Source organism: Acipenser ruthenus, chromosome 23 (assembly GCF_902713425.1).
Source record: "Acipenser ruthenus chromosome 23, fAciRut3.2 maternal haplotype, whole genome shotgun sequence".
NCBI classification, from domain to species: domain Eukaryota; kingdom Metazoa; phylum Chordata; class Actinopteri; order Acipenseriformes; family Acipenseridae; genus Acipenser; species Acipenser ruthenus.
This window is the reverse complement of record NC_081211.1, coordinates 21,315,401-21,339,203: the sequence shown is the minus strand read 5'-3', so window position 1 is coordinate 21,339,203 and position 23,803 is coordinate 21,315,401. Positions and strand designations below refer to the sequence as shown.

Here is a 23,803-nt window from a genome sequence, read left to right as displayed (position 1 = left end):
GAATTGAGCAGAATTATCAGAAACAAGCTACACTTCATTTGTTTATTTAAAAAGTATGTGAGCCCCCTTGACTGTAATCATGAGACACATGCATTAGGCAGACTGTGTCACCTGTTTACATCACCGTAAACTGCACATGGTGACAGGATACAAACAAAGTGGCGTCAGTCGAAATCCAGGAAAAATACTCAAGCAATGTCAACATGAATGACTGGAAAGCTTATCGAAGGGACAGCCTAACAGTTTAAGACTGATCACGCAGACTGTGCAGCCACGTTGTTGCAGTCACATGAGAACCTTCCTCTGCTGACCTTATTTTCTGCTTTAGACTCCTCTAGTAGAGTAGTAACAGAATCTTAAAACACTATTAATGCTGTTAAAACTGTATGCTGTTGATATCACAGTGCATGCACTGACCCCTTTGTACCCCACCGGTGTCAACGTGGACTTCTAACAGAACCCCACTCAAACAACATCTCACTTAAAAAAAGTGCAATCTTGGTTCTCTCTAGATGTCTGCCTTTCTGCTCTCTAGTTTCAGCTTGTTGGGTCTCTGACAGCAGGAATAGTCAACCATGAGCAGTCAATGGTCAGGCAGCTCTGAGGCATGACCAATCAATGGCAGACACAGGTGCTTCCTGCCTACCCATTCTCTCAGCCTTTTCTAACCTTCTGTCTGAGAGCATCACTGAGGCTGGGGCAATGCCTTAGGCTGCTGTCATATACCTTCAACTTTTAAGGTACGGAGGGTGGATAAACTAGAAGCTCTCTTAATTAGTGTAACCATTCGGAGACTTGTAATCCTGCATTTCTTATTGAAAAAGGACAGGTAGCAAATGCCACAAATGCACTGGTTAAACCTGGATCCATGTGACTTACTCTCCAATTTGTATCTGCAATATCCTTAATGATGAAATCGAATTACATGAATCTTAGTCATGTAACAACTCAGAGATTTTAACACTGCCCATGTCAAAATGTTCATCAAAACAAAACCGACAAATTCAACTTCTTAATGTACTGTAAGCTTTTTATATTTCTTTGCTCTTGACTACCAGTATGTTGCACAAGTCACACTTACATTTGAACATGTAACTAAAGAAGTGCTTAACCAATTGATTAAACTTGGTTAGGGCATTGTTTAGTGCAAGTTTTAGCATGTCAGAATCTGTACGGAGGCCGGGGTGATCTACATTTTCATCTTACCAGCAGTTTAAATTCTTTATTTACAGCTGAGGGGATGTACCGTATGTTAATGACATACTTAGTTTTAGAAAATGTATCTGGCACTGGAAGAGTTAAACCTAAAAGCAAGGAATGGGCATTGATTGATGGACTGCTGATTTAGCCAGTTTCCAGTAACCTGGGCGGGACTGAGAGCATATCCTTGCAGAGAAGAGAAAAGAGCTTCCTGTCTTAACCAGAGGAAGCTCATTAGGATGTGGCTGGGTAGGGAGACAGTTGAGTTCTTAACCACAGTAGAAAGTGTGCCAGAGAGTAGGGTAAAGTAAAGGTAAAGAATTGTGTTTCCTGAACACACTGCAGAGTCTCCTCTAACACTTGAAGCAGTCTCGCAGACAGCTAGAGAATGCAAAAGTAGTTTAGGAGTACCTTCATCCAAAGGTGAAGAGGGTTACAAAAGACAATGACACTTGTAAGTCGGATGATGCCAGTGGAGGGTATTCAGTCACCTTAAAAATGTTTGTTTTTTTTTTTCTTTACAAGCTATCTTTACAATCACAACACTCATTTTATAAACACTAAAAGAAACTTAGTAAATTCAATGACAAACATTTCAACTAAAGGTCATAATAGTTAAAATACTGAGCTTACCGTACATCTACCATAGGACAGAGACATATGAAGCCCCACGATACACATACACACTTTTTTTATGATGATTTTAAATTAATAAAAACTTGCTGTATTATCTAACTGTTCAACATTTTTTGTTCCCAAATCAAAATGAAAAGCCGGAGCAGACACTGGGAATGGGTAGCTGCGTAAATAACAGTGTTTCATATCCATTTGTTCACTGTAAGTTTTATTTTTAAGCCCTGGACAAATGTCTGTCTTATCATCTACTAAATTCCACTGTACCTTAGGATGTTCGACTAAAAAAAAAAAAAAAAAAAAAAAATATTAAACAATAGACTTACCAGTGCAACTATATTAATACATTCTTCTTGTATTTCAGACAGATCAGCAATATGCAAACAGTGTGGCAGACAACTTGAAACACCTGTAAGTAATTCTGCATTGTTGAGGAAAGGTCCTGCAGTGTTGACTCACTCCTCCTGTGTGTGTTCCATCTAGAATTGACACAAGGACTTTTGTTACACAAAGTTGCGTGAACGCTAGTTATGATGGAGATATTAAAGGCTTTATCTTGGGAACCTCTCAGAAATCATATAAAGAGTGGGAAGATCCTTTAACCTTGCACTGTAGAAAACACCTGTGAGTGCTGAAGGATTTTTAAGACATCCAGCCTATGCTGCATTGTGATCAACCAAAGTCTGTCACGGATGTGGTACTGACTACACAACAACAGCTGGAAGAAAACCAAACCAATACAGCTGCATTTACAATTACTTTAGAACTCAACATAAAAGGCAAAACATTTCCATGTGTAAATGGGGAAACGTGGCTATGAATTAAGATACCAGTGAACTTAGTTTGTGCTTCTCCTTTGAAAGGAACTGATAATCCTCCTCTAGACTTGTCCCAGATCAGACTACACCGCATGTTAGACCTGTTAGCTTCTGAAGCCTGACTTGTTGCAGGGCTAGTTGATTGAGTCAGGTACCTATATCTTTCATTTTGTATTTGCAGACTTTATTTATTTAAATACCTTTGGTGACGGGCGGGTTTCTTGGTTTCTGTCATTTTGACAAGTCCCTAAACCAGCCCTGGCAGAGCGATTGCTCCGATAGATAAGCAGCAATTCCAACGGTGCGTAAAAGCCATCCACCCGACTTTGCCCCTTTTTTAAATCAGAGGGCTGTTATTATGTAGAAATTGGATTTCTACTGAGTCTCTGCATGTTATACCTGCTGTCACTGGAATGGGATTGAAAAATCTGCCTCCTTTTCAAGCCTGCCTGTGTGTTTGATAAAATCGTTCAGAGATGATATCTCGTTTGTGACCGACAGGGGAAGGTATAATTTCCTTGATACCAAAAAATGTATGTAATTCAGACTAAATTTTCATTTCTTAAGCAGAAAATGGCAAGTCAGTTGGTTTCACTTAAATGGGTTAAAGTAATTGGCAGATGCAAGTTGATTTATTTTTTTTATTTAGAGTTTTCTAAATAAAATCAAAATTATCTGAGCTTTTTAAGTTTAATAATGTGGTAGCAAAGCTGTTTTTTGTTAGCGGTGTAACATTAGTCACTAAAAACAGATGCTACAAACCTAGCACAAGTTGATTGTCCTCCTTTTATTGATTTTTAATAACATTTCTCACTGATTTTATGTACTGTTAGATTTAGTTGTGGTTGGTACTGTGTGTGTTGCTGTAAATTTAAACCAGATCATTACTTTGTTTGTTTAATATAAACCTGGCTGCCAATCTTGCATGTTTTCATCCACAAGGTTTCCTATTGAGATCCAGTCTGGCCTCCTGGAGATCATCTCCCCCTCTGTGAACTTCTACCCTGACTTTTCTCGACTGAAGGAGTCATTCGGAGACCCCAAGGAGAGAGTCAGGTAGGGGCAACTCATCTCATGCAACTGTTGCTGCTTTTATTAAAAGGAACTTTTCTAGAGGTGAAATCAGCATACATTTTCCTAATTGAATATCGGAGAGGTAATAATTGACAAAAATCGATGCACGGAGAACACTATTCAAAAGCAAGAAGCAAAATCTTCCAGTAACAATATACCCATCACCAGGGAGATTAATCCATTGATGATTATATATATATATATATATATATATATATATATATATATATATATATATATATATATATATATATATATAATTGAACCGTGCAAAAAAATTAAAATAGCAGTGGCCTTCTCAATTGTGGGTATTTCAAACCTGCTATGGAGGATCCACATTTTTCTTAAGCATGAGGGTGAAGTTGACCACCCCAACCCCCCCTCCCCCGAATTAACTTCACATCACTCAGTGCACTGAGACGAGCAGGACCCTTGCTGCTGCCTTCTCTCTGCTGCATTTTGACCAAACGAGGCATGCTTGCCTGCTAGTCTACTAGCATATTTATAGGAACTTTCCTACCATATTACAATTCATACATACTAACATAATCACAAGCATTCGGCTTTGTGTGAGTGTATGTAACTTGTGTATAAATAATGTTTGTCCTAATGGGTCTGCACAATGATGGCAACTAGTGAGAAACACACTTTTTATGCTGACAAGAGCCTCATTTGCACAGTGCTGGTGCAGATAAAAAATAATGGCTCCTTCAAAAGCATCGTGCGTGTTTGTTGTCTTGCCAGTCCCCAGGGACACAACCTTTTGAAGATTAGATGCATCTGTACATTCATGCATGCACCTGTGCAAATCTATCTTTGGATGAAATTTAAAAGATTTTTTTAAAAAAATTGTAATCAGTCCCTCCAATATTGAAGTATGCACTTCATTACATTGGTGTCCTTGTATGTGTACTTTCTCATATGTCTATATGCATGTGAATATGTGTGTGTGTGTGTGTGTGTGTGTGTGTGTGTGCGTGCCTTTTAAACCTGACCCACACTGCTCTCAGTGCTAATTTTAGCATCACATGGCTGGGCCTGGTCCTCGTGATTTATGGCTGTGTTTAATAAAACGGCAAGCCGGAGTAAATAATCCCCAGGTCTGCGCTGCTTAATGCCATGTTTAATTCATGAGGTCTGTTTTAAAGCAGAAGATTTTTATATGGAGAGAGATATCTTGGCAGAAGTGGATCCTTTGTTGTAGCTAACTGTTAGCATCGGCTTCAGTGCCATCATTCCAGGAGGGGTTCGCTCGGAGACAAAGGCTGGAGGTGTCTGGATCACAGCGCTCCTGCTGGTAGAATGGGGAATGGAAGTGAAGAATGGTTGGCTGCTTGAAAATAAACTCCTTGGAGGGCATTCAGGGCTCTCTGTACAGAGAAATGTTGACAAGGGAATTTCATCTTTCTCAGGGGGTTGGGAGAGAGAGAGATATTTTTAGCTTAACCCGTAAAAATGACCAGAGGTAGGCCAGCGTTAGGAGAGAACTGTCCCTTCTAGCTTGAGTAATCGCATTTGAATTTTAGAGGGATTAATTAAGAGGAGATAATCAATACGAAAAAGGGCCCTCCCTAATAATAAACTCGCTCTTGGATATTGTTTGTCACTCACACAAACACACAACAGTAGTTTCACAAAGGGCATTCGTCTTACAAATGACAACTTATGTATAAACTTCATAAACAGTAGCTTTATACGAACTCTTCAGACTGAAAAGTGCTTGACTGAGGAGTTCTATCCTTTTTACAGAGGTTTAGATTAAATCTTGGGAATTAAAAGGACAGACGGACGCCATATCTCTTGCCCCCAATTGCTCTACAATACCCTCCCCCGTAGTGAATATTGTGAGTGGGCAGACTGTTCGGGCAGATCCCCTGCACGTAGTTTGTGTTTTATGTTGTATGTGGTGTGTTTCATGTTGTCTGTTATATGTATTATTATAGTGGTGCACAGAGTGTGGGTTATGTATCACAGGTGATGTAAAATGTGTATTTGTTTTTAGGCATGGGGATTGCACAATCAGTCAATGTGCAGTCTGTGCAGAGATTCAAGTGAATGATTGATTAGCAATCGAGTCTCGGCACAGCTGTATAAAAGAAAGAATGAAATCACGCACACGGGGTTGGGTGTACGGTGAGGAGGTACGGGAGAGAGAGTAATTAAAAAATATAAATAACAGTTGCTAGCGTGCTAGCTTTTAAACCAACACAATAGTCTGTTTTGGCCACCGCGCCATTTTGTTTTGTATGCAGAGTTTTGTTTTCTGTTTAAACCTTTTTTTTATTTTACAATAAATCAGCGCAATTTCATCACTCGCCAGTTCTGTCTGTGTCCTGTCTTCTTCCGGGTCTGATGTCACTGCTCAAGCCATCCTGTGACAGATGGTCACTGTACTGCTTCGTGTGGTCTGTTTTGTCTCTGTGGGTTAGTTTGGTGGAAGTTTATATGTTAATTTTTTAGCAATTGACAGGCCTAGATATTGAAGTCTATATGAAGGTGGTTTTCAAGCCCCTCCACAGCTCCTGGGATTCCCACAAATAGTGAAACATTAAACTAGCTTGCAAGAATTGTTTTATATAGAAAGCATAAGAAGCCACTCTCCACTCGGATTTACTTCATATTTATTTATCCTTTGTGGGGTTGTATGTTACAAACTGTGTGTGTTTGAAAGGAGGTATAACTATAATTGCAGTGTACAAAAATGAAAAACATATAAGCCAAGAGTAGAGAAATTGAGCTAGGTGTGATTCTGGGTCTGGTTCATGTTTGGCTGTATGTTATTTCCAGGCTGTTTTGCTGATGACACAATGTCGTGTTTCAGCCAAACACAATTTTTTGTAAACAAAATTAGCACAGTCTGTATTTGTCTCTCTAATCTGCCTCTCTGTCATCTAAAGATCTGAAAATTAAGTTGAAACAGATCTATGAAGTCCTAATTCTAACTGAAGTAATTTGTGACACCGCCAATATTAAGTTATGGCTATATAATGCGTCACTTATGTGACACCCTCAATACTTCTATACAGAAATCCAAGCAAGGAAGAATCTAGTAAATATGAATCTAGTAAATAAGAATCCTCTATTACTATAAAATACAACCTGATTGTGCAGCTTTAAGTATTCCATTATTGAAATGACGAGAGATGTTGGACGAAGCTGAATGCATTACACCTAACTAAAAGATGTTTCTGTTAAAACCCTCTCGGTACGGGAGTAATGGAAGCAGCTTTAAGATTTATTCGGTAGTTATTGCTTGTATTGTGTCTGTTAAGGGTGATTTGTCTGCGTCTCTCTAGCTCCCTTGTCAGAGTCTCCCAGGACTCCCTGGAAAACTGGATGTTTTATCACGAGGATCTCTCCTGCTGTGAAAGATTAAACAAACAGAAATGAGAAATGTTAGTGTAGTTTTCAAAGATCTCTCTCGCTTTCTTTTGTTGCTTTTGTTTGTTTGTTTCCTTCTTTCTTTGTTAATAGTTTAGAGTTTGGATATTTACATCTAGAATGTTGCCTTAAAATCGATACATACACACTAGACCTTGTTTTGAAAGATTGATATCTACAGCTCATTAAAAACAAACTGATTCCCACCAGTATTATGTAGCAGAGAGATTATCACAGATGATTGAGTTCCTTGAATGCTGTAGAAATCTGAGTGCATAAACTCATCAAGCGATATAAATCAAAAGAGTGGTCAAGCATTGGAAGCAAAATGCATTAAGCTGATTTAATGTTGTCTAGCAACTGAGACCAAATTTAGCACTGGCTTAAGTACGGTAAGTAAACTGGTGCATTGGTTTTCCTTTTTAATGGTGGATGACTCACAACAATAAACTACAGTCTGTACAATTTAACCAAGATATATATGCTCAGAAGTTTTGGCCAGTCAGTTCAAATGTATTAGAATAGTGAATATGTGTGTATTGTTGTTTGTGTATTTAAGATATCTCCCTCTGTTAGCACCAGGTTTTTAACCACTGCCCCTTGAAAGCTTAACCTTCTGTTGACTGCTGTGAATTACCATAGTCAGGGCTGTGGGCTTTCACTTGAGGATCATTACAATACGTATGTTATAGAAAAAAATCGTTCCCTTTTTTTTATACCATCGTGACCAGTGACATCCTAGTAAACAAAGGAAATCATTGATAAAGCCTTATCTGACACTTCACAATACCAAAACGTGCTGCTCTGTGCACTTGATGCCATGAAAGACAAAGGTGTCTCTTTTAAAGCACTTATAAAACTATATAAGCTGTTTTTTACAATTGTTTTGATGTTTTATAAAATGTTTTATAAAACTTCCAGCTTGAGCTTTTCACTTGTTAGGATGTTTTTTTTTTTTTTTTTTTTTTCAACAAAAACTTCCAGTATGCCTACAGTGCTAGTTGCACCAGAGCTTTTCATCAACAAATCGTGCTGGGGCTGGCAGAATCAATGTGGTAGGTCTATAACTTGTGGCTATATTAAAATGAAGGGATATTTAATATGAACTGTCAACATGCCTGGAAAGTATACAGTGAGCTCTGCAGTAGTGCTGGGGCTGCCTACGCATTTTTTTTTTTTGGAGTTTCTTTTGGTTTGGAGTTTTTTATGCAAGTGTCGGTTTTGAAATGGTAACTGTTCCATCCTTAAATAGAAGTCAACCACTCCTTACCCAGCAAGTATGGTAAACAATGAGGAATGTGATTGGTGAAGATGACTAGCATGTAGGAAATGAGCCATGAATGTGCTCTGTCTTCAAGTATTCAACTTGTTTACGTGTTTTCAATTCGTGAATGTCTTGTTCTGCAGATGGAGGACGAAACAGAATCTTGACTACTGTTTTCTAATGATGTATGCCCAGTCCAAGGGGACATACTATGTGCAGGTAAGCTTGACACTACTCACTGTAGTTAACTCTGCTTATCTCTTCTTATTCACTTCCTGTACAGACATTGGCCGGGTTTCCATGCAGCTTAGAAAGTCGTCTTTCTGGCCACAGTCATTTTTTATATTATGTAGCACACACATTCCACACACTATAGGAAGTGCGTGTTTAAATCATTTTCCGACTTTAAGGGGTGGGTAATTCGTCTTCTCGCACTAAAAAGCCGTACAATTAACCAAAAACTCTTCAGTCAGTGTTAAGTACCACCTAAAAGTCACGTTTGTAACGAAATGTCTATTAAATTAGCGTAGCTGTATTATTGCTGCTGTCTACCACTGGCACTAGGCTTGAGCAAATTCATTGAGCAAGATTTGTTTTAAAGTCTAAAAACATGAAAAAGAGGAGACAAATTGGTTTGTTAAAGACAAATACAATTCATAAAAGCAGCTTGCTGCAAGACTCGACTCATATACTACATAACGAAGTTCCAGAAGACTCGACTCCTATACTACATAACAAAGTTCCAGAAGACTCGACTCCTATACTACATAACGAAGTTCCAGAAGACTCGACTCCTATACTACATAACGAAGTTCCAGAAGACTCGACTCATATACTACATAACGAAGTTCCAGAAGACTCGACTCCTATACTACATAACGAAGTTCCAGAAGACTCGACTCCTATACTACATAACGAAGTTCCAGAAGTCCCGGTGGACAGCACTGAGAAATAGTACAAGGACAGTACACAGCACTTTCTTATGGAATGTGTTTTTTTGGGGGGGTTTTATGATTTTTACACACCCTAACAACTATGTGGAAACCCAGTTTAAGAAAGATGTACGACTCGCAAGGCCAAACTGGAGACGCAAACATTTAGCCTCCTGTATTTTAATATGAATGAGGTTATTTGCATTTGGAACTAGAATTTCTCTGGCTTAAAACACACAACCCGAAAGTACTAACAAAACAGAGTGAGAAAAAGGTGAGACTTATTTCTCTTTTTGCTTGGAAATTGCCCCATTGCTAATCTGAACTGTATAATTCCTGAAATTTCTGACATCCTAGGGAAGTGTTTTTTTAGATAAGAAATTGCAACAGCCAAAATGTTATGCAGATTCATAACATACCGCTGTCCTTGTACAGTACTTACTGTGTACATCAGACTTCCACATCAAAACGTCAAAGCAAAGTGACTGAATGTATTACCGTCAAACGTGAATTCACCAAATAAGCACATTAATCCAGTCGTGAAATAACTGGGGAGCACCATAATGTACAACACATTATGTTCAGATATCTTAACTTGCATGAACACTCTCCTTTGTATAGATCTACTGCACATTCTGACAGAGCTATATTAAACAAGAGAGGAACAAAGAGGGATCTTCTTTCTTTTCACCGACATGTCTGATTCATTTAAAAGTGTATTATCTGTGTGCTTGGCTGAGGATTTCCAATTAACAGTCAAACAGAACAGAAGTCAGTCGGCCACTGTGTCTGTGTTGTGTGGCGTTTCATACCAGATTAAAGGTTGGAGTAGGCCTATAGTTGTCCTGTTCCTCTGTATGCACTCCTGTCTCCAGCTCTTAATGCTGTCCTCTCCCCACAGCTGGAAGATGACATTGTGGCTCGACCCAACTACTTCACCACCATGAAAAACTTTGCGCTGCAGCAGCCCTCCGAGGAGTGGATGATCCTGGAGTTCTCCCAGCTCGGCTTCATAGGTGAGGGATTCAGGCCCAGGGTGGGGTGGTGGTCAGCTGGACTCCTTTCATTCAGCCCTTGCCTATTCAGGATCGATTTGAACCTGCTTTTAAGATTGGAGAATTCAAGCTATGTTGACTTGAAGTGCTAGATTGTGTATGTATTGTCTCCACTTGTGCATTCGGTAAGATTAAATACCAGCAAGGGGAGTTAGTGGCAGTAATCTAAGGCTACATGTATTTTTATACCATTCATTTCTGGTGGTAATGAAATGTACATGTTCTGTATATACACACTGTGGGCTTGCTCAGTAGATAGATAGGGTGGATGTTTAGTAATCCAACACTTCTAATTCTATACTGGTGTCTGGCTACCAATTGGACACTGTCATTAAGTAGCATTTCTCATTTGCATTTCATTTTTAATCCATCTGTTCACCTTCTCTTGTTTTTTAAACACTGCCACATGAGGGCCCTTTTCTATTGAACTGGTGGTTTCTGCAACATAGATGTAATTGTAGCAAAACACAGATTTGCTCTTTACATGTGACGTATTAACTTGTCATGTCTTGTGATAGGGTGGTTTGTCAGTTAGTAACAGACCAAGAAAAAATGCAGTTTACTAATAAAGCCAGAATTCATGTCAATTTGACGGTAACACAGTCAGTTGATACACTAGATTTTTTGTTTCCATCTTAAGTTACAATGGCAATACATTTATTTTTAGCCACAATTAGGCAATGGGCTGGTCCTTTGTGTCACAGTGGAATTCTGGGTCTCCATAGAGTCTATAAAATAATGAATAAACTATAGTGACTTGTTTTATTTTATTTTCAGACCTGTAAAATTGGTCGCAGAGCGATTCATTGCTCATCGCTCATGTCTTAATATGAGATCATTTGATTGGCTGTAGGGGGGCACAGGTGGCAGGTGCTGCTGCTGCTTATTGTGATTGGATACACTCAGAAGCTGCATTCAATAGCCAGTCTCTCTCTCTCTCTCTCTCTCTCTCTCTCTCTCTCTCTCTCTCTCTCTCTCTCTCTCTCTCTCTCTCGCTCTGAATTTTTTTTAAAAAATAGACATAGATAAAGTAAGGATCTGTATTGCAATCAGGTGAAATGCTTGATAAGAGAGTCTAGATTAAAAAAACCAAGCCAATCTCAATTTCATTCCCGTCAGCCAGGTTTTGTGGGTATGATATAATACTCTGTTGTGTCTCAAGGAAGAGGGCTTGCTTTCCAAAACACATTTATTTTTTCCACTGTGAAATAATAGGATATAATGAGCACCGGAGAAATGCGAAACAACTGTATAATTGCTCATTTAAGGTGAAACAATGTGGGGAATGCTGTGCTTCAGCACTCATTAAGGTGCACTGCTCTCACAGATTTATTTAAAGATCATACACAAGGCTCATGCTACTCGTTATAGATTATTTCAAAAGAAACAAATGCCAACCAGGGAAATTAGCCCACCAGCTTGTGTTTATTCTGGGCGTGCCCTGTGATATCTCTTATTTCTGGACTTGTTTGGGTCAGTGGTCCCTGTGTCCCAGTGCTCCTTTTAATTGGTGAGTCTTGTACAGTATACTTCTGCCTCTATTCTAGAAGCTGGTGTGATCTGATTGCTACAAACAGCTGGTCCTTAGCCTGCCTTATGGATTATTTCATTTTCACAATAGATGGCTATTAAACAGTACTGTAGGGTGTTGTTGGGTGGCACAGAGCTTGCTATGTGTGCCACATATACTGTTTATATATGTTTTCTTGTGTGGATGGATATTTGTTTCCATAACAGCTGGTAACTCTTAAGAAGTATTGACTGATTTGAAGAAGATCAAAAGCCTTTCATTATGTTGGGGGAACTTATACACACGATTGCAGATTGTTATAGTAATTATTAATAGATCTATGACCATTTGCGAGTGGCTTGATTTGTAGTTTGTATATAGAGAGTGCTTTATTTAAACACAGTGTGGCACAGCAGATTAACGGTTTGGGAGTGTAGAATATTGCTTTATTGGAAACATTAACAGACCATTTTTCTTATGAAGTTCTTATGCATTCATTTCTAAACTGCTCATTAGGCCTATAACATGACAAGGATAGTCCTTCCATGTCTACAGTATAACTCGGCTAAGATTAAAGCACTGCCTTCAACTGCTGATCAAAAGCAAACAATGCACAGCCTGTCTGGTCTTTTTGCTTAATTCCTGTACTGAGAACAACTTTTATTTGTTTGCTGTAAAAGCTCTATAATTGCACTTTCACATGGCAAACACGAATATAACACAGCTCTGTTGCAGTTGTTTGAGCACCACAGCAAACTACATCCAGCCTGCTGCAGTTTGCCACTGACAAAAGGATCTTGTGATCTGTTAAGAGTAGAAGGGTACTGTTGTATCTCAAATAAATGAACTGTTTTTATGCAAAACCAGGACCACAGACACCATTTTACTTGTGACCTCTTTTAATTTCAAACCCAGTTGAAAGGCTTGTGGATAATCTTGCTGCACCACATAGCTACCTGTGATCTTAAAGAAATAGTCTTACTCTGTATATAAAAGCTCCCCTCTCACCCCCCTCATCTCTGAACTGCTGTCTTATTGTTAAACCTGAGCCCCAGGCAGCTTGCTTTTCAGGTGAGAAATTTCAATATGTCATTGTGAAATGCTGGTTCCTCCCCAACTCATTCTGCCTGCACTCAAACATCTTGATTTAAATATGCACTCCTCCTTCTGCCTCCCAGGTGCCCATTCTTTCCACAGGTTCATTCAAGCTAACAAATGGAAAGGAGAGCTTTAAAATCCGAGTGAAACCTGAGGAATTTGAGCAGGGAAAGTCTTCAAAGCCATCTTTTTATACTCTTTATATTTCTTTAAATAGCCACAGAGATTTTAACAAATCTTCCTAAATATTTAAATGCTTACCTGAAAAACAGTAAATGCTAAATTGTTGTCCACATTTTAAAGACATTCTATTTTCACCATCAGTGAATTATCAAACAACAAAAAAACACATCAATAAATATTAAAATAACAACGTGAAATGTCCCCTTGTACTAGACAGAGCGATCTTTAGCAGAAATATTTCTGACCTTTGCTGCAGTTGGCGTCTCTGTTGTTGAAGACATTTTAAAGAAATCATGCAGCGCTATGCAGTGTGTTGACCCATTTACCGGAAGCAAACTAGACCGACAGGTTCCTAAATGCAGTGTAACAGGTAGTACGTCAATAAGAAAAATGTTTGCTGTATTTATTTTTAAGTGAGAAATATAAATTTTCCTGAACAACTACATATTACACATCAATTGTGAAATCTGTAAATAACTGTGAAAAAAATACAGCCTTACTCATTGCAATCACCTAGCTGGAGGTGCAGAAGAATGAAAAGGGTAGCTCTCTGATATCCATCAATTTAGTAGGTGTGTAACTGCATCTGTTTTCATCAGACTGTGCCTGGTGGGATGTAAGGTGCAGGCTGCCCTCTTGGCCTATGATTTTGTAAACTTGTAAATGTTTTTATTCTGTCAGTCTGGAGGAATGAAGCCATAAAAATAAAGCTGTTTTCAAAGTGTTTCCCTTGAAAACTCATCTTAGGCCATGTCCTTTAAAGAGAGACGGGATGGTAATTGATCTAGGGGACAGGAGAGTGACGTACTTCAGCACTCAGGTTATTGCATGCCAAAGAATGTGTTAGACAGGAAAGAAAGAGAGGGCTGACCAAAAAAAAAAAAGGTTGTATCTAGACCAGGATGACACGCCAACATATAAATACAGGAAAATGCACAGTCTGCCAAATTTTTACCTTCCGTAAACTGAAAATGACATCCAGGGATACCAAGTCAGTGATCTGCCTTTGACTTGTACTTTCACAGTTCTCTCTACCTGTCTTTTTAAAAGAATAGTAATGTGTTGATGTTTCCTTAATCACTTTATCAGCACTGGTGACGCTGCTCGCTGACGCTGCTCTCTCTCTCTCTCTCTCTCTCTCTCTCTCTCTCTCTCTCTCTCTCTCTCTCTCTCTCTCTCTCTCTCTCTCTCTCTCTCTCTCTCTCAGCACATTGACTGCTTTCTTTTAACTGAGATGGTATACAGAACCAATGCATATGTGTAAACACTACCATAGCAAAAAACTAGTATTTAGAAAAAAATATATATATCATTTTATTTTTATTCATACATGATGGAATTGTACATCATGTTATATTATTTTTTTTCTCTCTTGGATGTATAATACTGAGTGGACAGATTTAGGAGGTACTTAATTAATAAAGAGAGAAATTAAGGACTACATCTTTCACTGCAAAATGACCAATTTCCATACCGTGTTCGGTTTTAATTAAAAATCCCTTTGATCGGCAATTCAAATTAGGATTTTAAAAAAGCGTAAAGACACACATCTCCAGCTAAAATGCTGACCGGTAGACTGGCGCCTCCTGCTGATCACTGTTGGGTTCCTGCATCTTGCTAGAGAGAGCCCCACTTTCAATCAGAGTGAATATGAATGGTGAATGGCCTGTGTAATAGGATTCCAGACACCTGTGGAGATGGAGGTCCAGCTCCATCAAGGGACTGGGAAGCTTTCGAGGGCAGGTGCCGTGAAATTGGTTCATTTGCGCATTGGAAATCGCATCTTGGAGACTGGTTTAGATTTTTTCATTATAAGTGGTTTTTTTTGGGGGGGTGGTGGGGGATTAATAGGCTGACCTAGAAAAGACAAACAGCCTGTTTGAAATTTAGAAACCACTCAAACGAAAAGACCTGTGAGAGTTGGGAGGCAGTGCAGAATAATGCACATGTAAATATACTGTGACGTGAGGACACAGCTTTAGTTGCATTTCCGTAGACGTCCCTCTTACCTTGAAAACAGATGGAACACTACATTCCTAGTACAATTTATTGGGGGTAGCAGAATGTAGCTCATTTTGACCAACTGCACATATACAGATGAGCTTTGGCTAACCGCACTCCCAAATTGAATTCAAACTTTGCAAAGACATTTGTTGAAAACCAGTATCCATGCGATCATAAATCCTATATTGAAATCATGCCCAACATTTATACTCGAGGGGTATTATTTGGGGATTCTACAAGAGCCCTTAATTGTTGGGAGCAGTTTAAATGATAGGTTCATTGTATGTAGTGTAATGCCATATATTTTATATAAAATATATGACCCATTTACAGTACACCATATATTAGTATAGCACTGAAAATCAATTCTCTTTCTGTAGTGCACCTTGAAAGATGATGCTTTGTGCTCAGCTGGGATGAACTCATCCTGTGATTTTTAAGAACACACCATAATTCTTGACTAGAGACTGTGATCTTCCAGCCATGAATTACACCGCCAAGGGGCTGGGCTGTTGTGTTAAGGAGATTCTGAACTCAATAATTTGACGGCATTCAGTTTAAGTGGCACCTCCTCAAAATCTCATGTGCAGGAATTGCTTTGAATTGATAGTAAGATATATACCCCAGTCCAATTCACAGTGTAGAAACTGCTTGAAGAGATGACACAGGCATGGTTGCAGGTGCACACAGTCACAGTCTTTCAACACTTGGTCTTCAGTCAGCAGTAGGGAAGAGCAATCAATCAATTATATATATATATATATATATATATAATTGTAAACGAGCGGCACTCACTCGGGTTCGTTGCCCCTTTAAAAACACGACCCAGCACACAGAAATGGCGTTTTCAAGCGCTGATGCACTATATTTTAATAAACACAAACTAAACAAATACAAAATGAAAATAAACACCTAACTCCTCTTGGAGCACTAACTCAACTTTCAGGAACACACTACCTAACACGGGACAGCTAAGCTGTTTTCCCGTCCTTACACAAACACCGGTTTGACACCGCACTTACTTTTTTTTCTCTGGCTACTCAGAGACAGAGCACCTCTCCTGCCTCCTTCTACTCAGCAGCCTCGAGCAGACTGCCTGCTCTCCTTTTAAACCCCCACACCTGGACCTAATTCCCCCAATAACGCCCAGGTGCGGATGATAATTAATAATAAAACAATTAAACTAAACAATAAAACAATTAGCAAACTAAATGAAACAATAAAGCAATACAATCAAACAATTGACAAAAGGTGCATTCTCTCGCAGGGAGGTTTTAACCCCCTCCCTGCTGTCTCTCACAAACTGCTATCTCACTATATATATATATATATATATATATATATATATATATATATATATATATATATATATATATATATATGATTGAGGGGAAAATCCCCTTTTAAGGTATTCATATCCCCTGCTCTGTTGACAGGTTTTACAGATCTGCTTATTTGTAGGTGCCTGTACTGTATGTATTCATTCATGTTCTGTTTTTGCTATAGTACCTTCCATAGGGAAAATCTCTCTGCTAGTCCATGTAGAGAGGTATGTATGATGCACCCATTTGTAAATCCATCTATTAATCTACAGTATGAATATTATAATCATGTAATGTTCAGTGGGTACTTGTATGTACAGATGGACTTTGATCGACAGGCAATTTTACGTGGATTTGAATATCTAAAAGCTGCAGTTTATTATTTGCAGCCAGGCTTGGCTATATAGAGTATCTTTCCCTAATGACTGTGAACCCTTTGAAAACTCCCTGCAGGGACAAGTGCTGCATATGAGAAATTTCCATTATAGTCGACACAAATTGCCTGGATGTTAAAAAGGACATTTTAAGTGCAGTCAACAGGTTTGATGCCAGTCAAGGGTGTAAAGCCAGAGTCTGCTATCCCACAAAGGGCAGTGGGTCAAATGGAGTAATCTGCTCTCGGCACAAAGCCAGATCATACAGGGAGTAGACCTGCCATAACACCATCAGTAGGCACCTATATCTATCACAGTCTGTTCCAATTGCTGTCTTTCCCATTTGTGACAAACAATTGAAAAATGCCAGGAATGCCATTCGCATAGCACATTAACCAGTCGTGTGAACTTTGTTCTCTTACCCATTCCATGTGTGTCTGTGTTTAAATGTAAATCGTGGGCTACAGAGCTGAGAGGTGTTTTGTTCAGTGAGGCGAACAGTCTCATTTGGATGCAAGGATCTAATCGAACAATAACAGATAAGCCATTGCAGAATGCCGGAGCCTTATGTTATAAATAGCTATCTGCTGAAGCCCTTTGCTGGTAGTGTGTTTGCTAAATTGGATTGGAAGCTGATTTATACCGGGGCGAGGCAGTAGAGAAGGAGATTAATGGTTTCCACTGACAGGGCATGTGTAACTGAAAGTCACTGAAATGTTACAGTATGAAGACTTCCTTGACAGAGCCAGCCAGTTCCATGACAGCAGATTCAATAAGCAGGGATCGAGAGACAGCAAAGTGAATGCAAAGAGCTGTGGGCTAGGATCTCTGAACCAGCGGATTAAATGCAGAGAATAGAGTACTGCAATCTAGGCTGCAGCCTCTTCAATTATGAGAACTGGAGACACAAGAATGCTTAGCAGCAGCGAGGTATTTCATGCTACCTGAGGTAAACAATGTAATGAATCGGTGGCAGGCACAGGGTTTAATTCCAGTTGTATATCAATATGGATTAGGACTACAGCAGCAGCTGTTAGTGAGCATTTATAAACTAGATGACTTGTCTGGCTCCACTGTCAGTGTAAGGGGACTGTTACTGTGAGTCTTTGATAATGACCTTGAATTTCACATATTTATTGGTCCGTTTATCACCCATGAATGGACTTGGAGTCGCCTGTTTAGTCTTTGTTGTGCTAAACTTCTGTGATATGTAAATTCGTGTTTTTAATTAAGCATAATTATTTTACTGTTTGTATGATCTTTTTTTCTTAATAAGCATGCATACACCATACTACAAATTTATAGCAATGGTTCCCTCCCTATGTATCACATTGTTCATTTCAAACTGCAGATTTGCTGTGATGGTTTTGCAGTGTTACCAAGTTGCCATCGTGTTGTTGTTCTTCAGGGAAGATGTTCAAGTCCCTCGACCTATCTCTCATAGTGGAGTTCATGCTGATGTTCTACAAGGACAAACCCATTGACTGGCTGCTGGACCACATCCTGTGGGTCAAAGTGTGCAACCCAGAGAAGGATGCAGTGAGTATCTGGATTCAGATTAGACGGTGTGCTTCCATTGAACTACTGGGAGCCTACCTAGATATAAACAGCATCTAAATACGGCATGTGAGCGCTCAGCCTGGATGATGCATTGCCCTTCTTAATCTCTGAATGCCATACAAGAATGATGGAAATAAGGGTTACAAGTTTAAAGGAAACTGTATGAATAGGATTTAAATATACCCCGTATTGTACTCAATGCCCAAATTAGATCACTACGGTAGAGAGCTGTCGTGTATCTTGGGTATAAATGCTATTTAATAATTAAACCCATTTCATGGCAGAAAATCAAATAGTTTACACAGCTCACTCAATCCACTACTGCTGCCCCAGCCATTGATTTCTTGTGAGATTTGAAAAGGAGATTGCTACTGAAGCTTCCTCATTCAGCGTTCAAACCACATCCGTTTCATAGGTTGCATAGGTCATTATGCAAAGATTTTTTTTTTTTTCATGACCGGTCAATTAAAACTGTCTTGATTTTAAGAAATGTTAGGAAATTGGAAGACAGTCCAGTTGCGCCACCAGAAAATGTTGTGTTTTACCCCAGATGACGAGAGAGATCAGGGTTAGTCCCATTTTCTAGTGGCTGTGTTTCAAAGAGTTATAATAATGAACTTGGCTCGCTGTGTATTTCAGTGGGATTAAATCAACAGCTGCTTTTTTATTTCACATTGCAAAACTACGGAAAAACCCACCATTAGATCATTTTTTTATATGGTCTCTTATATTTTGGGATATTAAAAGTCCAGTACAGGGATTTGTTTTTCCATAATTTTGGAATCTGATTGGTTGTTCTCAGAAACACTGCGACAGGCAGAAGGCAAACCTTCGAATCCGGTTCAAGCCATCCCTGTTCCAGCACGTGGGGACACACTCCTCCCTCGCCGGCAAAATCCAGAAGCTGAAGGTTGGGATTTGTTCTCTGTTTTGGGGGAGGGGTTGTGGCAGACACCACCATATGAACTGCACAGATACAGAAACAGAGCAGCACAGATTTAGCATGTTTACTCATCTATATCCTGTATGCATTCAGGAAAAATTAGGTTGCTTGATTCAGTGCACCTCTGCATAAACGCCTTAACATGTTGAAGTTGTGCACTAATCTGTGTCAAAGTACCTGCAGAAATCCTCAGCAAAATCAGACTATTGTTGCTATAGATATTCAATATGTGAATTTTAACCAAACAATGGATGATTTTAAAATGAAAATGAAATGTAATTAATAACCCCCTCTGGACATGAGTTATGAAAGCTTTGTACAATGTGCACTCTTTCTAAGAAAGGAAGATGAAATTGTCAGTTTGCAGAACTTAAAAGAACTTAGAAGGTTAAATTTTAAGAAGTCTAAAGGCCACCCAATTTGTACTGTATTACTTTTACAAATGTAACTGTTTAGATAAGCTTGGTAATTTTGTTTTTGTTATTGGAGTGCAAGAGCTCAATAAACCAAAGCATGTGAAGGGACAGGGTACTTTACTAGGCCTCACCAGAGTCTGGTATGATGTTCATCTTGCGTCTCTGGTTTCCACCCTTTCTAGGACAAGGACTTTGGGAAGCAGACTCTCCACAAGGGCCACGCCAACCCTCCTGCTGAGGTGACCACCAGCCTTAAGACTTACCAGCACTTCACCCTGGAGAAGGCTTACCTGGGGGAGGACTTCTTCTGGGCCTTCACTCCCGTGGCAGGCGACTTCATCCGCATCCGCTTCTTCCAGCCTGTCCGCATAGAGAAGTTAGTATCCCAGGAAACCTTTGTCTTGTTTCCAGACACTGCCTTCCTAGTGTGCTGTCTCGAGACAGCAAGAGGAAGGATTAGCGATGACTATTATGACTAAAATCACTTCCCTTTTAATCCGAGACCAAGGCAGATTTGCAGACAGGAAAGAAATCATTTTAATGTTTAAAAAAAAATAATAATAACAATAATATTATATCAGTTTTTTTATTGCTTCAAAATGTGGCCCTGTGGCTTTAAGATAGTTGTTGTTGGATGATAAAATAATAATTCTCGCAGATGCTGTATTGAGTGAACTGAACTATTGTTGTAAAGTAGATTTAAAGTAATTGCAGATGACAAAAGAATTACAAACATTTTAGCCGTTTTGCACTTCCCTTGGCTACACAGGTCTCCAATGTGCAGTTTTGAAAGAAACACATGTATTTTCATTTTAAAACATCTGTCACTACTGTAGGTTAAAGGAAGCTCTCCGTTTCTATGCCTTATTTTCGGGTTTCTGTTTGCACTTATTTGAATTTTTCACCTCATCTGTGTCTCGGCATGGCTGAAAGCATGTCAGTCAATAGGGGAAGCAGTTGATTGGTTATTGACAGGAAAGAAACCAATGAGATGGTGGGTACAGTTTTACACTCCAGGTGAAGTGCAAGACAGTCTTGTGTTAGCCATGGCTACTTTTAAATGAATAACAATTATGTATGATAGCAGGTGTGAAACACTGTCTGTACTTTTTTAGAACATCAGGGCAGTATACATCAGAATAGGCCTTGTGTTTCTGAAAACGAACATTAGAAGGTTCAGATCTCGGCGCTGGAGGGTTTTCTCTCTCCCCCGACTCTTGTTCTTGTTTCTCATCTCTTCCTGCAGGTACTTCTTCCGCAGTGGAAACATTGAGCACCCCGGGGACAAGCTGTTCAACACTACAGTCGAGGTCCTTCCTTTCGATGTGAGTTGCAAATAAACCTGTCAAGCATAAACCCGCACTCTCTCTCTCCCACCTGGTCACCCAGTGCCAGAGTAAAAATAACTCTTGGGGGGGGGGTCACAGATTTAAATCCCTCCTTGGAGGCAACAACTCGGCCTACTCCCATCCACCTGCTCCTCAGCAAACCCTTAAGCCAGTGATTGGCAAATGGCGGCCCGTGGGCCAAATCCGGCCTAAAGTAGCATACATTTGTATTTACTTTTGCAATCAGCTTTAAAACATCAGGTGTAAGTGTGACAGACTTGACAGCGATAATATGGGCAGTCCTCCAAAAATATACACACCCCTCATTATTTTGTTGAAATGCCAAATCGCACAATATGTCACTCAAAACCACTTGACAGATGTGGGTGTGAGTTACGTTTCCCTTTCAACATATCAGAATGTTAAAGTAAACTAATTTGTCTCTTAATAAATGCAACACAGATGCTATATTATTTTTACGGATATGTATTTGGAGTTTACAAGGACACACAACTACACTGTAAGTGGCCTGCTCTGCGGCTGCCTGCAGGTCATTTGGCCCACCATGAAATTCAATTGTCAACCCCTGCCTTAAGCCCTCACTGGAAGAGCTCTGGCAGTTAAGACAGAGGCAATATCCCTAATTGTCTACAGTTTACACCTGAGGAAATGTAATCCAAACGATCGTAGCACTGCCTAGTATTATCGAAATAAAGCAGATTGCATAATCTAGTTCTTTTTGTTTTTCTGTATGTGTATCTCCACGAATCTTTCTCATCCTCTTGCTGATCTCCTCCAGAATATCCAGTCTGATAAAGAAACTTTGAAGGAGGGGAGAGAGAAAGCCCCCAAGTACCAGCGAACAGAAGATGGGTTCATCCGAATTGGTAGGTCTGTCTGGAGGGAGAGTTGCATCAGTTTCTAATACCCTAATGGTTAAGCCTTGAAAGTTGATGCTAACAATTCCTACAGGTGTCCCAACTTTTGTTGATTACTTACAAACCCTCTGTCTGTATAAAAGCAGTGTTGGAACAGACTGTGTTACTACACCCTCTTAAGCATTATTTGGACAGTATTGTACTGCAGGAAGTAGTATATTGCTCTCATAATGGCGAGAAAAAGGCAATTAACAAAGGAAGACAGAGAGACCATTATAACCCTTAAAAGTGTAGGTCTTTAGAGAAATTGCAAAGAAAGCCAAGGTGTCAGTGAGTGCAGTTTCCTACACCATCAAAAGGCACTTGGAAACTGGAGGAAACTCTGACAGGAAGAGATCTGGCAGACCCAAAGCCACAACAGAATCAGAAGACAAGTTTCTGAGAGTCAACAGCTTGCGTGATAGGCGGCTCACAGGACAACAGCTTCAAGCACAGCTTAACACTGGTCGAAGTAAGCAAGTCTGTTTCAACTGTGAAGAGAAGACTTCGAGCTGCAGGTTTGACAGGTCGAGTGGCAGTAAGAAAGCCATTGCTAAGATGGCAAAATAAGAAAAAGAGGCTTGCCTGGGCCATGAAGCACCGCCAGTGGACTACTGAAGACTGGAAGAAGGTCTTATGGACCGATGAATCAAAATTTGAAATCTTCGGTTCATCACGCAGGGTTTTTGTACGCCGTCGAGTAGGCGAAAGGATGGTTCCTCGGTGTGTGACACAAACTGTCAAACATGGAGGAGGAAGCGTGATGGTCTGGGGCTCTTTTGCTGGATCCAGAGTCAGCAACTTGCACAGAGTGAGTGGCACCCTGAACCAAAACTGCTACCACAGCATTTTGCAGCGCCATGCAATACCCTCTGGTATACGCCTAGTTGGTCAGGGGTTCATCCTAGAGCAAGATAATGACCCAAAACATACCTCCAGGCTATGTCAGAACTACCTTAGAAGAAAAGAACAAGACGGTAGGCTTCAAATCATGGAATGGCCAGCACAGTCTCCAGACTTAAACCCCATCGAGCTGGTTTGGGATGAACTGGACAGAAGGGTGAAAGCAAAGCAACCTACAAGTGCAACACATTTGTGGGAACTTCTGCAACAGTGTTGGGAAGAACTTTCTGAACAATATTTGATTTCCATTGTAGAAAGAATGCCAAGAGTGTGTTCGGCTGTTATATCTGCAAAAGGTGGCTACTTTGATGAGTCAAAAATTTAGATTAAATTTTGTTAAACAAAACGATTCCATGATTTCTTTATCTCCAATTGTTTATTTGTTCTATGCTTTAATTTCAGAGTACATTGAGACATTAAACTGCGTAAATTTCAATAAAAACTGGAAAAATTGAGGTGTTCTAAAACTTTTGACCGGTAGTGTATATATAAATGTATTTTATAAGTAATTGACTAAAGGTGCATGTGCCTGTGCGCAGAACAGTGAAGCAAGGAGATCTCTACTCTAGAAACTGGGATCTGGGAAGAATCCCAGGTCCCTGAATAATTTCTGTTATATTTGCACATAATTGAATGTGCTTATAGTCACATCAATACGTTCCACCCTGACACCTGATTCGCAAGGTAAAAGGTGAATCATGTCATCAGGTCGGTTACCATGCCTCCCAGTCCTGCTGCGGTGGAGCCTCACTGCAGAGTTGAAAAGGACAACTGTTGTCAGATGCTTGTGGTTCCCTGGGGCTGTCCATGTTGCAGGCTTGGCTTCATTTCTGCATCTATAGTCAGAGATGTCATTTCAATAGGCATGTATGTGTTACTGTGTATCGC

At 39.7% G+C, this 23,803-nt stretch overlaps 1 protein-coding gene across 1 annotated transcript in view; it reads left to right on the top strand.

Annotated features, from left to right (window-relative positions):
- The window catches only part of LOC117413264 (alpha-1,3-mannosyl-glycoprotein 4-beta-N-acetylglucosaminyltransferase B), a 58,619-nt gene that overhangs the window by 31,902 nt on the left and 2,914 nt on the right, over window positions 1-23,803 (top strand). The window contains exons 5-13 of the mRNA XM_058996813.1: window positions 2,198-2,244; window positions 3,594-3,707; window positions 8,514-8,589; window positions 10,204-10,318; window positions 18,257-18,387; window positions 19,211-19,318; window positions 19,950-20,143; window positions 21,014-21,092; window positions 21,895-21,982. Of these exons, the coding sequence (XP_058852796.1) occupies window positions 2,198-2,244; window positions 3,594-3,707; window positions 8,514-8,589; window positions 10,204-10,318; window positions 18,257-18,387; window positions 19,211-19,318; window positions 19,950-20,143; window positions 21,014-21,092; window positions 21,895-21,982 (952 nt within the window). The remainder of the gene's footprint in view (window positions 1-2,197; window positions 2,245-3,593; window positions 3,708-8,513; window positions 8,590-10,203; window positions 10,319-18,256; window positions 18,388-19,210; window positions 19,319-19,949; window positions 20,144-21,013; window positions 21,093-21,894; window positions 21,983-23,803) is intronic.